General features: G+C 39.7%; 1 protein-coding gene across 2 annotated transcripts in view; it reads right to left on the bottom strand.

Annotated features, from left to right (window-relative positions):
- The window catches only part of ZC3H8 (zinc finger CCCH-type containing 8), a 28,666-nt gene continuing 15,339 nt past the window's right edge, over nucleotides 2,018–15,344 (bottom strand). The window contains exons 3-9 of one of the 2 annotated variants that reach the window (XM_005686228.2): nucleotides 13,592–13,823; nucleotides 12,261–12,391; nucleotides 10,123–10,245; nucleotides 9,506–9,617; nucleotides 8,227–8,336; nucleotides 5,904–5,953; nucleotides 2,018–2,617 (exon numbers count right to left, since the gene is read on the bottom strand). In XM_005686228.2, the coding sequence (XP_005686285.1) occupies nucleotides 5,924–5,953; nucleotides 8,227–8,336; nucleotides 9,506–9,617; nucleotides 10,123–10,245; nucleotides 12,261–12,391; nucleotides 13,592–13,823 (738 nt within the window). In that variant the 3' untranslated portion in view covers nucleotides 2,018–2,617; nucleotides 5,904–5,923. The remainder of the gene's footprint in view (nucleotides 2,618–5,903; nucleotides 5,954–8,226; nucleotides 8,337–9,505; nucleotides 9,618–10,122; nucleotides 10,246–12,260; nucleotides 12,392–13,591; nucleotides 13,824–15,344) is intronic. The other variant, XM_005686229.3, reaches the window with a different exon arrangement.

The raw sequence follows: 15,344 nt of genomic DNA, 5'->3' as shown, positions 1-15,344 counted from the left end.
AATTTACAGGAGGAAACCAAGGGGAGCAGCAGAGGCTGCAGGCACTTCAGTCTGGTGATGCCCAGGCTTCAGAGTGCTTAAAACCGGGCAGATAAACAGACCCTGATTCAAGGCCCCGAGTAGAGGCCTGACTGAGGCAGTACCTTGGAAAGCCTGCTCTGAGGAAAAGAGAGTGAATTGCAGAGAAGCAAGTGGAAACTGGAGGCTGGAGAGCAGCTGAAAGCGGCTCTAACAGCCCTCACGCAAGCAGCCACGGCCTGAGGCTGCTTCAGGTGCAGAGGGCACCGCTGAGAACATGCCTCTCCTTCAGGTTGACTTAATACCACAAGTTAAGAGACTCCCCTGACACAGAGATGCTTGCCTCTTCAAAATAATAATAATAGCTGTAGCTATTCAAATTTCCGTGACTCTCAGTCCCTTCAACCTCTGCTTGGGCTTCTAACTTCAGAGGTGAGGTGGGTACTGCCTCTTCGAAAACATACTTTTTTCTTATACATAAACTTTGTATGTGTATTTAAACTAGACGTTACATGAGGAAAAAATTGTTAAAAACTGTCATAGAAGATTAAATACAAGTATTTCCAAGGCTCATGAAAAGAGAGAAAGTATAAGCTAAATATTTTTATTTCTTTTCTAAGCAATGGATCCCCTTATCCACCTCAAAAGGTTTTGAGGCTTAAATTATAAAAAGTCAAACAGTACTGAATAAAATAGCCCAGCGCTTGCACATGCTAAGTATGCGCTCATGTTAGCTTACTGCACAATAGCCAATGTTAGCTTACATACAGGTTGGCCATAAAATGTACCTTCTACCACCGCCCAAGACAAGATCTTGAATTCCTTTCAACTGTGTGTGATCTTTAAAGAAGATATAAAATATCAGTTCTACAGGGAACATAACCACTCCCTTGAACAATGTCATTAAATAATAGAAGGTTCTTACACTGAACCTTGTTAGAGCATCGACTCAGCGTCTCTCCCACGTGGCTTCGTATGGACGATTCTGGTGCATTCTCTCCCCCCCGCATCACCGCCATGGAGCAAATCTGGCAGACAGCAACGGTGCTGAGCGATGATTGCTCTCAGCTCAGACTCCTCACGCTAAGGGCCCAGGACCCATCCTTGTTTCTTCCTTTCCCAGGTCTTGTCTGATACACCTCTGTTGGAGTATATTCAATTTCCTTTCTGGCTTTTATGGGATTAGGTTACAACCAGAATAATTCTGACTCATATTTTCAAACAGGGCTTTGCTAACAAGTGTCACTAATGCTGGCCTCTACTGTACACAGCACGCTTGTGATCCTATTATATATAATGATGATCGTTTCAGTTTCATTGTATTTTTCGAATAATCATCAGTACTACTGAACAAAAGTACATGCTTAGAAGCTTATTATTTGTGCTTGGAAAACTCTGTATTTGAATATTATATTAAGATATCACCATACTCCCATTGGAAAAGACTTTGATGCTGGGAGGGATTGGGGGCAGGAGGAGAAGGGGACGACAGAGGATGAGATGGCTGGATGGCATCACTGACTCGATGGTCGTGAGTCTGAGTGAACTCCGGGAGATGGTGATGGGCAGGGAGGCCTGGCGTGCTGCGATTCATGGGGTCGCAGAGAGTCGGACACGACTGAGTGACTAAATTGAACACTCCTAAACTTTACATTCTACTGCAGTTTATGAACCAATGAGAAAGAAAACCATTCTTCTATCTTATCGACAAAAGATTTAGGAACTCCAGGCTTAAGAATGGTATAGCAGAAGCCCCGGCCGTCGCTCCACAGCGCACTCCCCGCGCCCTCCGCTCTCAACCGGCCGGCCGCCCAGGGGGGTGTCGGCGGCACCCTGCGGCCCGCCAAGCTCCGTCCTGCCCGGCCCGCGCGCGGGGCAGGCTTCCGTGGGGACACGCCGTGAGCCCTTGGGCCAGGGCAGCAGAGCGCGAGAGGCTGTGAGGCGGCCAGGGAACGAAACGTCATCACTGGAATTTCTATTAAAAAAGAAAAGAACGGTATAGCAAGAGACACTGTTCCATTTTATTTATAATAGTAGGAAACTGGAAACAACTTTTTTGTCCAACAACAGGAAATGGGTTTTAAAAAATATCATCAAACCATAATTTAAAACAAAACTATGAGCAACCATTAACAACATGTTGTGAATGTAGTTAATGACATGAAAAGAGCTAACTGTGTATTTACTGTCTACTATTCAGACGTCTTCTATGAGAAACCTGATGGTTTTCTCTTCAAACTCCTATACCTCTTCACCCATCCTTACTCAGTCTAACCTTGCTTCCTATTTTATTGAGAACATGCAATCACTCAGAAGAGACCTCTGCAACCTACTACCATAACATCTGTGCACCAGCTGGCATCTCTGCCATATACACTCCTCCTGTTTCAATGGCTGGAACCATCTTGGTGGAGACCAACCCTTCACATTAGACACCACATGCTGTCTGTCCCTCCGCACTGTCCACGGAAGTTGCACTTCACTATAATGACACAAGGGGGCGCTCTACACCAGGAATCTTGTAAACCACTCCAAATCAAGTCTTGAATTAGTCTTGAACAGGGATAAACAGACACAAGCACTCTTCATCCATACAAAGCTACAGAAGAAAAAACAAAAACACATTAGCTGGGGATTTCCCTGGTGGTCCAGTGGTTAAGACCCTAGGCTTCCAATGCAGGAGGCACGGGTTTGATCCCCGGTTGGGGAACTAAGATCCCATATGCCATGCAGTGTGGCCAAAAAGACCAAGACAAAAAAAAAGTTATCAGTTGGTAAAAATTATCAACTTAGCCACACACCCCACCTCTAAAGCTATTAAAAAAAAAAAAGAATGAACTCCGTGGACTGTAGCCCACCAGACTTCCCTGTAAATGGAAGTTTCCAGGCAAGAATACTGGAGCAGGTTGCCATTTCCTACTCCAGGGCATCCTCCCAACCAGCGATCAAGCCCACATCTTGTGTCTCCTGCACTGACAGCAGATTCTCTATCAAACTATATCAAAATCCAGTAAAGCTCCAGTAATTAAAGCAGTAGAGTATTAGAGAAACAGACAAAAGGAGCAGACAGAGATCCCAGAAACAGACCTTCATTTGAAGAAACTCAATATACAACACAGGGGCTATTACAAATCAGTGGGGGAAAGAAGTATTTTCAGTTGAATGGTACTGGGAACTGGTTTTCCATATGGGAAAAAAAAAAAGAAAATAAAGTCTTCATCACACCTTGTTAAAAAAAAATCAATTAGCCTTAATTCTTCCATTTTCCCTACACCTATAGCCACTCTCTTTTTCCTGAAATCAGTCCAATATACAAATACTGGCAAAAGAGATTAACAGCATTTCACTAAAGCTGAAGCTCAAAAGCTAGTAAGCATCGGAAAGATGTACAACTTTATGAAAATAAAGCTATGTGACACCATTTCTACATCCAGTAAATTGGTCAAAAATTTTAAATCCTGACAATTAAAGCATTGCTGAAGGTCAGTTCAGTTCAGTCGCTCAGTCATGTCTGACTGTTGGAGACCCCATGAACCGCAGCACGCCAGGCCTCCCTGTCCATCACCAACTCCCGGTGTCCACCCAAACTCATGTCCACTGAGTTGGTGATGCCATCCAACCATCTCATCCTCTGTCGTCCCTTCTCCTCCTGCTCTCAATCTTTCCCAGCATCAGGGTCTTTTCAAATTAGTCAGATCTATGCATCAGGTGGCCAAAGTATTGGAGTTTCAGCTTCAGTCCTTCCAATGAACACCCAGGACTGATCTCCTTTAGGATGGACTGGTTGGATCTCCTTGCAGTCCAAGGGACTCTCAAGAGTCTTCTCCAACACCACAGTTCAAAAGCATCAATTTTTCGGCACTCAGCTTTCTTTACAGTCCAACTCTCAAATCCATACATGACTACTGGAAAAACCATAGCCTTGACTAGATGGACCTTTGTTGGCAAAATAATGTCTCTGCTTTTCAATATGCTGTCTAGGTTGGTCATAACTTTCCTTCCAAGGAGTCAGCGTCTTTTAATTTCACGGTTGCAATCACCATCTGTGGTGATTTTGGAGCCCCAAAAGACAGAGTCTGCCACTGTTTCCCCATCTATTTCCCATGAAGTGATGGGACCAGATGCCATGATCTCAAGTTTTCTGAATGCTGAGCTTTAAGCCAACTTTTTCACTCTCCTCTTTCACTTTCATCAAGAGGCTCTTTAGTTCTTCACTTTCTGCCATAAGGGTGGTGTCATCTGCATATCTGAGGTTAGTGATATTTCTCCTGGCAGTCTTGATTCCAGCTTGTGCTTCTTCCAGCCCAGTGTTTCTCATGATGTACTCTGCATGTAAGTTAAATAAGCACAGTGACAATATACAGCCTTGATGTACTCCTTTTCCTATTTGGAACCAGTCTGTTGTTCCATGTCAAGTTCTAACTGTTGCTTCCTGACCTGCATACAGGTTTCTCAAGAGGCAGGTCAGGTGGTCTAGTATTCCCATCTCTTTCAGAATTTTACAGTTTATTGTGATCCACACAGTCAAAGGCTTTGGCATAGTCAATAAAGCAGAAATAGATGTTTTTCTGGAACTCTCTTGCTTTTTCCACGATCCAGCAGATGTTGGCAATTTGATCTCTGGTTCTTCTGCTTTTCTAAAACCAGCTTGAACATCTGGAAAGTCACGGTTCACGTATTGCTGAAGCCTGGCTTGGAGAATTTTGAGCATTACTTTACTAACGTGTGAGATGAGTGCAATTGTGTGGTAGTTTGAACATTCTTTTGCATTGCCCTTCTTTGGGATTGGAATGAAAACTGACCTTTTCCAGTCCTGTGGCCACTGCTGAGTTTTCCAAATTTGCTGGCATATTGAGTGCAGCACTTTCACAGCATCATCTTTTAGGATTTGAAATAGCTCAACTGGAATTCCATAACCTCCACTAGCTTTGTTCATAGTGATGCTTCCTAAGGCTCACTTAATTTCGCACTCCAGGATGTCTGGCTCTAGGTGAGTGATCACACCATCGTGATTATCTGGGTCGTGAAGATTTTTTTTATACAGTTCTTCTGTGTATTCTTGCCAGCTCTTCTGAATATCTTTTGCTTCTGTCAGGTCCATACCATTTCTGAAGGTGGAGTAATGGAATTTCTTTTACATAGTTGGTGGGAATAAAAACTGTAAGAACTACTTTAGAAAAGACTGGCATTATCCTAAGTTTATTATTTTTTTAATTGGAAAAAAATTGCTTTACAATGTTGTATTGGTTTCTGCTGTACCACAATATAAATCAGGCATAAGTATACAGATTATCTTAAGTTTTAAGATGATACAACAATTCTATTTCCTGATTCATACTCAGGACAACTCACACACATTTCCATCAGAAGACAGGTAAAACACTTTTTTATAATAAGAGTGTGTATTTTAAAAATTGAAAATAACCTCAATGTCCATCAACAGTAGAATGTCTAAATAAATTGTAATATATTCATAGAAAAAAATGTTATACAAGAGTACAAATGAATGACAGCTGCATGCATATACATGAATGAATCTTAGAAGCATAATGATGAGTAAAAATAGCAAGTCACTAATAAATATCAAATATGATACTGTTTAAAATAATATCCAAACCCAAGCATAATATTCAGTTAACCTTACCCGTTTGGTAAATCTACAAAGAATAAAACAAGAGAATAAAAATACAAAAAGACAGTGACAAATCCAGAGTGGGAAGTAGATCCACAGAGACCCACATATATATCTATTTATATCTATCAAATATTGTATAATTTTTTTAAGTGAGCAAGAAAAAGACTTCTATTTGAGAAAATATATGTTCCCATGCCAATTTCTAGGGACATTTCAGAGGGGGAAAAAAAATGTTAAATTTTAATTTTACCTTTTTCATCTATTTTATTTTCATGATGACTTCCTTTCAGGATCCAAAATCTAATATAGAGGGAAAAAAAATTCACAATCATTTTCATGTACTATCTAATTCAGGTACATCATCATACTCTTATAATTTTCCTTTTTTTTTTCTTCTTGTAATTTCCTAAAGATTCCTACACCATTAATCCTAGTAATCACCTAATAATATTTATTAAAAGGGGAACTAGAAAATGAATTCTATATGCATCATTTTTTCCATATATGCTTCATGGTAATAAACAACCAAATATTTGCTATAATTTCTAATTCCAGGATAACTCTTCCTATTTCAAAACTAAATACATAAGGACCTTTGACTTTTCAGAAATAAGGACCTTTGACTTTCCAATATTCGCATATGCTCAAGGGAGCTTTTGTTGCAAGATTGAACAGTCTGGTTTCAAAAGAATCTTTTCGGAGAGTGTTTTGCCTACGTTCTCCTCTAGGAGTTTTATAGTTTCAGGTCTTACATTTAGATCTTTAATCCATTTTGAGTTTATTTTTGTGTGTGGTGTTAGAAAGTAATCTAGTTTCATTCTTTTACAAGTGGTTGACCAGTTTTCCCAGCACCACTTGTTAAAGAGACTGCACATCCCAGAATACTGGAAACAAAAGCAAAAATAAACAAATGGGATCTAATTAAAATTAAAAGCTTCTGCACAACAAAGGAAACTATAAGCAAGGTGAAAAGACAGCCTTCTGAATGGGAGAAAATTATAGCAAATGAAACAACTGACAAACAACTAATCTCAAAAATATACAAGCAACTTATGTAGCTCAATTCCAGAAAAATAAACGACCCAATCAAAAAATGGGCCAAAGAACTAAATAGACATTTCTCCAAAGAAGACATATGGATGGCTAACAAACACATGAAAAGATGCTCAACATCACTCATTATCAGAGAAATGCAAATCAAGACCACAATGAGGTATCATTTCACACTAGTCAGAATGGCTGAGATCCAGAAGTCTGCAAGCAATAAATGCTGGAGAGGGTGTGGAGAAAAGGGAGCCCTCTTACACTGTAGGTGGGAATGCAAACTAGTACAGCCACTATGGAGAACAGTGTGGAGACTCCTTAAAAAATTGCAGACAGAACTGCCTTATGACCCAGCAATCCCACTGCTGGGCATACACACTGAGGAAACCAGAATTGAGACCCCAATGTTCATTGCAGCACTGTTTATAATAGCCAGGACATGGAAACAACCTAGACGTCCATCAGCAGATGAATGGATAAGAAAGCTGTGGTACATATACACAATGGAGTATTACTCAGCCATTAAAAAGAATACATTTGAATCAGTTCTCATGAGGTAGATGAAACTGAGCCGATCATACATAGTGAAGTAAGCCAGAAAGAAAAACACCAATACAGTATACTAACACATATATATGGAATTTAGAAAGATGGTAAGGATAACCCTGTATGCGAGACAGCAAAAAAGACACAGATGTATAGAACGGACTTTTGGACTCTGAGGGAGAGGGAGAGGGTGGGATGATTTGGGAGAATAGCACTGAAATATGTATACTATCATGTAAGAAATGAATCGCCCGTCTATGTTCGATACAGGATACGGGATGCTGGGGGCTGGTGCACGGGGATGATCCAGAGAGATGATATGAGGTGGGAGGTGGGAGGGGGGGTTCAGGACTGGGAACTCATGTACACCCGTGGCGGATTCATGTCAATGTATGGCAAAACCAATACAGTATTGTAAAGTAAAATAAAGTAAAAAAAAAAAAAAAAAAAAAAAGAATCTTTTCTTTTCACTCACATTTCAATTTAATTTTGAAGAAATCAGGTCCAACTTACACATGGAAATGAAAGGACATAAACAACTATTATTTTTCAACTATCTTTTCTTACAATCTGAAAGAGCTTTTGAAGAAAACTTTGAAATAATCATTTGCGTATGCTTTGACGTAACTCTAAAATATTTATCAACCAATGATCCTTAACTTTCCTTCTAAGAGTGTATCACGAGTACTATTTCTATCTGCTTTGTTTTCCATTGGCTGACATAGCTACTGAAGTCGCTAAATACACTGAAGTTTTTAAGAACATTTCAATTTATACCAGCAACAAGTATAAATTTTCCTTTAAGCTACAAGGGAAAACATACAAATGAATAATAATTTTCTATACTGAAGTAAGTTGTCGTAATATAACCCAGATGCTAACCCATGAAGCATTCTCCTTAAATAAGTGTCTTTTTAAATTCCCACCCTTAGGTTCAAACGTATTCTTTAAAAAAGAAAAACAAAAATTAAAATTGTACTTACTTTAGCCAACAGTTCTTGTGTTTCATCAGTCAATGGAGCATGTGAAAACTTGCAATATTCTCCCTGATAACATTTTGCTCCTGTATGGTAAAACTTGCAAGGATATTCATGTAACTCAAGTGTTAAGGAAGAAAAAAATTTTAATCCTGCTAAAATAACTTATTATTAATCTAATAACTTTATTTTTCCTTAATGAAGTTCTTTTCTACTAGTGGAAACATTAAATTCTCTATGTAAAATATGAGACGACAGGACTTCCCTGGTGGTCCACTGGCTGAGACTCAGCACTCCCGATGCAGGGGTCCAGGGTTCGATCCCTGGTCAGGGAACTAAAGCCCACATGCTAAAGATCCCACGTGCTGCAACTAAGATCCAGGACAGCCAAATAAATTAATGAATTAAAAATAAAAAGATCCATTCTTAACAAAATAAAGCACGAGACAATAAATTATTAACTGGGTTATAAGAAAATTAACTTTAGGATGATTATACACATGAAGTTTATTGGCTATCACAGGACAAATTTCTCCCTCATAATCATTCTTAAACCACAGGTATGTTTCACTGATAAGACAAAAGAGATGTGCATTTTAAATACTTTGAGAAATTTGACTATTTTTAAAGCATTCTTTTGGGGTGAGGGAATTAAAGTCAGTAATAATAATGTGTCTTGCAAATCTGGATCCTTGTTAGACTTGTTTAAAATGGGATCCATATACACAACTCCGATATTATTTTCCAGGAAAAATTTCTCAAGTTAGGGTTTGAGATTCCTTATATTGAATGATTTAAAGGAAAACAACTTTTGTGGTGACCAAATGTGCAGCTGTCCTAAACTGTTATGTTCCATGTTTTCATAGCATGTCTAGACCATTTATACTCAAGAGTTAGGGTTACTCTTCAATTAAGGGACAATTAATCTCTATACAGCACAGAGAATAACAGAAAAGAAGTACTCCCAAACTACGCAATTCCTGCCTCTTTTATGAAGTAGATTTCATGAATACAGATTCAATTCAGGGATGTCACAGCAGAAATTCTGAGAAAGTTTTCCTGGGACCTAAAATGTAAGGTCTCATGACCCTGTTACACTACCCAGTTAGCGAGGATGTACATTTGAGAGAATTTCTAATCTGTGAACAATTTAATCACTTCAATACCGAGTTGAGCTTAGATAATATAATTTTGCCACGGTTAAAATATTTGTTTCATTCAAAATTTTACATTCATGTAAACATTTATGAAAAGTAAATTTACTGTATCTTGTGATAAAGGATATTATGCAAATAAAGGCAGTTTTCCCCTCTGGTACAATATCCTTGTACATAAAACTTACACATTTCCTTTTTCTTCTCTATCTCTGCATCATGATCAAATTTACATTGGTCTCCCTGGGCCGAAGGAAGAAACAAGGGAAAGCTATTATTTCTCACAGTTAAGCCATTACAATTCCTACTTAATTCTGGATAAGCAAATGATTCCAGAAGAAAACAAAGTCTTAGTTAGAAGCAGTATAGTCTGCTTTTTAAAGAGCTATTATAACTGCATCGTATTACATATTTTGGCTTGCAATCTGTCAAGTCCTTAACATTTTTAACACAAAGCATTTAAAAAAAATTATCTGTTTTCAGAGACATAAAACAAGGTACAAAAATTTCATGGTCTAAAGTATTAAAATCATACAGACTCTCTTCTCTTATCACTGTGGAATTACATTACTACTTTTTAACTACAAAAGAATATTTCAGTAAAATTCTCTACTTGAAACCTTTCCAGAAAGAAAACAGTTCTAAAATTATACAGGTATGCTTTCGGAGTGTCTAACAGAAACAGAAGCTGGTTTTAGAGCATTTTTGCTATACCTTACATCTTAATGTATTTTTGCTTATACTATACCTTAATACACTTCCTTTCAAGAAAGTATTTACAAATTTGCTTTCCCTGGCGTTGCACCGTATGTTGGTTGATGAACCCCTGACTCATTCTCACAGGCTGCTGCTGCTCTTTAGATTTCCCATTCTATGAAGACAAAAACAAAAAACTCAACGTGAAAAATGAGATTAAACATTTGATTCCATTGTACAAAATTATCTTAAACCACCTTTTAAAACATTAAAAAGTAAGTCTTCTGAATTGCCCTTCAGGTAAGACTTGGATTTTTGTGTATCATTTGAAACAAATGAATGATCGTCAGTTTTGATATCATTCCACCACTGAACATTAGTGTTTGTGCAATCTGAATTCTTATTGTATCTTGACTGCATGCTAACTGTGTCCGGCTCTTTGCGACCCGATGGACTGAAGCCCGTGAGGCTCCTCTGTCCATGAAATTCTTCAGGCAAGAATCCTGGAGTGGGCTGCCATTTCTTCCTCCAGGGGACCTTCCCAACCCCAGGGATCGAACCCGCGTTTCCTGCAGCTCCTGAATTGGTAGGTGGATTCTTTACCTACCAATTCTTTCTTACCGCACCATCTGAGATTACACTGTACTTGCCCTCACTTAAAAAATTTAAAAATTTTTAAAAAGTTAAGTTCCACTCATTGTGATAAACAGTGAAGTCTAAGAACAAGGCTCTTTAGAACATTGGGGACAAACCTCAAAATCAAAAGGAAACCAACCACAAGTAGCGTAATCTTTCATTTCAATGACAGGCTCATTAGGTGTGAGCTGAGTATACTGATGAGCTCAAATTAGTAAACATAATTAGAAACAGACCCTCCAAGATGGTGATAAAGGTAAGAAAACAAAACGGGACTTTCACATAAAAATGAAAGGGGAATTTTATTACAGGTGTTTAGAAACATAAATCACTTTCAGCGTGTTAACTTGTGGTACAACTTACAGCATCTACATATGGTATTCCCACATACAGTCTTAGGAATTCCACAGGTACAAAGAAGGGAGCTGACTGCACACTTATGTGAGCTGCTCTGTAATAATGTCAAAATTCCACTCAGCACTCTCAAAATCATGTGCCTAACAAGTATGCCAGTTTTAACTCTCGGTTTTATTTGATCATGTGATTGAATTCTAACAAACATGTTTACAATTTGTTTCTCATGTAGAAGAGCTGTCAGTTATGGTGGAATAATCACTGTGTCAATCTAAACCAAAGGAAAGGGAACACTGCCTGAGTGCAGCCCTGCCTGGCCCTGGGTGACTACAGACCTAAACCCTATGGCTTCACAGTCGCCTTTTGTAAAACAAATTTTATATAAATACATTTCAGTCCATAATATATGGTGTTTCTAATATTTTACCAAGCCCTAACTCTTGTCTCCTGAACCAAGCTTAACAAATGGCTGCCATCCAGCTTAGAAGCCCTCAGAAAAGTAGAGTCCAGAAGAGTCACTTACTGCTCCACTGTGATTACATCTGCAGACCAAGGAAGAACAACTTCTAGAAAGCAAAATCAAAATACCAGAGGGAATGGGGGGGGGGTCTGGTATCTGGAAGGGGGTGTCTCAAAAATATTCACTTTTAATTTCCAGAGGGAGTCAAAAACCAATAGACCAATGGCCGTTAGAATGCCGTCACAGCTATCTAGGGACTTTCCTGGCAGTCCAGTGGTCTGGGCTTCCCAGGTGGCGTGGTGGTGAAGAATCCACCTGTCAGTGTAGGAGACACAGAGATGTGAGTTCAATCCCTGGGTCGGGAAGATCCCCTGGAGGAGGAAATGGCACCCACTCCAGTGTTTCTGCCTGGGAAATCCCATGGACAGAGGAGCCTGGCAGGCTACAGTCCACGGGGCTGCAAAGAGCTGGGCGTGACTTAGCATGCACGCACCTGTGGCTGTCTTCTCTTTTCCTTGCTTCCCACATCTGTTTTTTCACAGTCATCGACAGCACAGCACTCAGACATCAGGGGGCTTGTGCGTATGTATTCAGGGGCAGCAGGTACGACACTAAGGTTTGAGTGTGAGGAAGGGAGCCTAACAGGGAGAAGGAAGCATGTGGGGAGCCTGCTGGGGGTAAAGGAGGCCCCCCCTGAGGTGTAAGATGCAGTGCCTTCCAACACACGTGGATCCTCATACCTGGTCCTGTGAGCCACTGCTCCTCAGGGAAGCATTTCCTTTGTCTCCAGGGCCAGGACACTTTCGCTTCATTTTCTTCTTTTTACCATTCTTGTGAACAGCTTTAAGGTTTTTATTTTTTTGCTTAACAGCTAAAAACAACAACAACAACAAAAATTTAACTTAAAGACAATATAAAACAACAACAGCAGTTTACTCTTACGACGGATATTCTATAATAATGCAGGAAAAGTTCTCCACTATTCAAAAAGTAAAAAGTGGGATGATGTGGACCTGTCCTTCCAACAGCTCTGGGATTAATATACTCTGGATCCCAAATTCATTCCTTGTGAAAATATATAAGGCACTGCCAGGAAAAAAGCAAGATAATTAATGAAATCATTCTTGTGAGCCACCAGCCCAGATTCTTTCAAAGTGCAATGGATCTCATCAGGAATTGCTATAGCGCTGCAATAGTAAAAGCTTCAAAGGACCTCATATATGGCTGTCAGATTATTCACTGAAAACATTTTATATAGATTAAGTTGATCTATAGATCCATTTAAAATAGAAAAACATTTCAACAGGGAAAAAAATGAGAGGATTGAGAATTTTACTTACAATTGTCCCTTATTGTCATATCTATGGCTTAATTTTATTTTAGTAATCTCAAAGAATATATTCCTGGGAGACTTCTCTGGTGGTCCAATGGTTAAGAGTCTGCCTTGCAATGTGGGGAACATGGGTTTGACCCTTGGTCATGGACCTAAGTTCCCACATGCCATGAAGCAACTAACACTTGATGCAGCCAAACATAAATATTTATAAAAAGGAACATATTCCCAAGTTTAGTCTCATACACTATTATCCCAATCTATTCTTCTTCAAAGGAAAGCAACCAGAAAAGGTATTTCCTGTTCTTCACATACGCTGAAGCCAGGGATTTAGCATTCTCCCTTGCAAAGTTGTCATGTCCTTTAAAAAATTTTATTTAATATGGCCTTACTAGGTCTGAGTTGTGTACACGGGATTTTTAGGTGCCACATATAGGATCTAGTTCCCTGACCAGGGATCAAACCTGGGCACCCTGTATTGGGAGTTCAGAGTCTTAGCTACTGAACCACCAGGGGAGTCCCAAAGTGGTCATCCTTTGAAAACTCTGCTGCACCCTCCTCTCCTCTTGCAAACTGAGCATCTGTACACCAAGTGACCAGCTCACATCTGATGTCAAGATCCAAGAAAATCTGGTCTTAACATGAGATAAAATGCAGACCCCACCCCCACCTCCATCCATGGACAGTGGTGACGACTCCTCCAGGTAACTTTAAATGATCAAGCAGTTTGACTCTTACCTTTCGTGGTCCCCTTTGCTGTCTCTTTCTTCACAGATCCTTCAGGACACAGTAGGGACTCAGTAACACTTGCCATCTCTTTAGCTTGTATGTACTGCTGAAGCTCCTTAGCGAAATTATCTTCCGGCTCCTGATTGCAGACGTCATCGTCACTATATGCATCATAGTCCTTACTTCTTGATTTCCTATGTTGCAAATTCTTCAGAGATGTAGAGCTTCCAGAGTGCCTAAACTAAGTAAAAATTAAATTTTCAAATTTAAAAACCTAGCATGATTTGAAACAATCTGGTCATGAAGGAGAAATAAAGACTGGCTGTGAACTGATCATTGTTGAAGTTGACTGATGAGAACACAAGGATTTCATATGCTAGTCTTTCCACTTCGATGTATATGAAATCTTCCGGAATTAAAAAAAAAAAACACACACATGCATCCATACTTAAAAGATGCTTTGAGGGAAGACTCATTCAGTTCACTGTGTGTACTTTACTAGATTGAAAGACGAAAGCCCCACAACTTAATTATTTGCTATAAAAGAACTACAGTAATATAGTCCACATTTTATTTCTCCCTTTGCATCAACCATCTTTTTAGGTTTAATTCAGTAACCTGTCATCGAGAGTTGGAAACCCACCTCACCAGCTACCAGAGTCTGCTTCCTCCCTTAGCCCGGAGCATGGCTGGCAGGGGATGCAGCAGCAATGGCGACAGGAAACTGCCAAGCCGCCCAAGCAGCAGACGCCTTCCAGCATTTGGCGCAGAAACACTCCCAAGTACGGTTTACGGGTGTCTGTACTTTGAGATACCAGGGCTAATCGAGAGTTATTATTACAACCGGTATGGACAATACATTTCAATTAAACAGTTTATCTGTAAAAGGCCCAGTTGTCTAGTTCAGTCGCTCAGTCGTGTCTGACTCTTTGCAACACCAAGGACTGCAGCACGCCAGGCTTTCCTGTCCATCACCAACTCCCGGAGCTTGCTTAAACTCATGTCCATCAGATCGGTGATGTCATCCAAGCATCTCATCCTCTGTGGTCCCCTTCTCCTTCTGTCTTTAATCCTGCTCAGCATCACCATGTTTTTCAATGAGTCAGCTCTGCATCAAGTGGCCAAAGTACTGGACTTTCACCTTCAGGATCAGTCTTTTCAATGAATATTCAGGACTGATTTCCTTTAGGATGGACTGCTTGGATCTCCTTGCAGTCCAAGGGACTCTCAAGAGTCTTCTCCAACACCACAGTTTAAAAGCATCAATTCTTCAGTGTTCAGCTTTCTTTATGGTCTAACACTCACATCCATACATGACCACTGGAAAGACCACAGCTTTGACTAGACGGAACTTTGTTGGCAAAGTAACGACTCTGCTTTTTAATATGCTGTCTACGTTTGTCGTAACTTCTTAAAAGAGCAAGTGTCTTTTAGTTTCATGGCTGCAGTCACCATCTGCACTGATTTTAGAGCTCAAGAAAATAAAGTCTCTCACTGTTTCCATTGTTTCCCATTTATTTGCCATGAAGTGATGAGACTGGATGCCACATCTTTGTTTTGGGAATGCTGAGTTTTAAGCCAGTTTTTTCACTTTCACCAGGAGGCTCTTTAGTTCCTCTTCTCTTTCTGCCGTAAGGGTGGTGTCATCTGCATATCTGAGGTTATTGGTATTTCTCCCAGCAAATTTGATTCCAGCTTGTGTTTCACCAGCCCAGCATTTCACATGATGTACTCTGCATACAAGTTAAATAAGCAGGGTGAC

The sequence above is a fragment of the Capra hircus genome, chromosome 11 (genome assembly GCF_001704415.2).
Source record: "Capra hircus breed San Clemente chromosome 11, ASM170441v1, whole genome shotgun sequence".
Taxonomy (NCBI): Eukaryota; Metazoa; Chordata; class Mammalia; order Artiodactyla; family Bovidae; genus Capra; species Capra hircus.
This window is presented reverse-complemented; position numbering and strand designations above follow the sequence as displayed.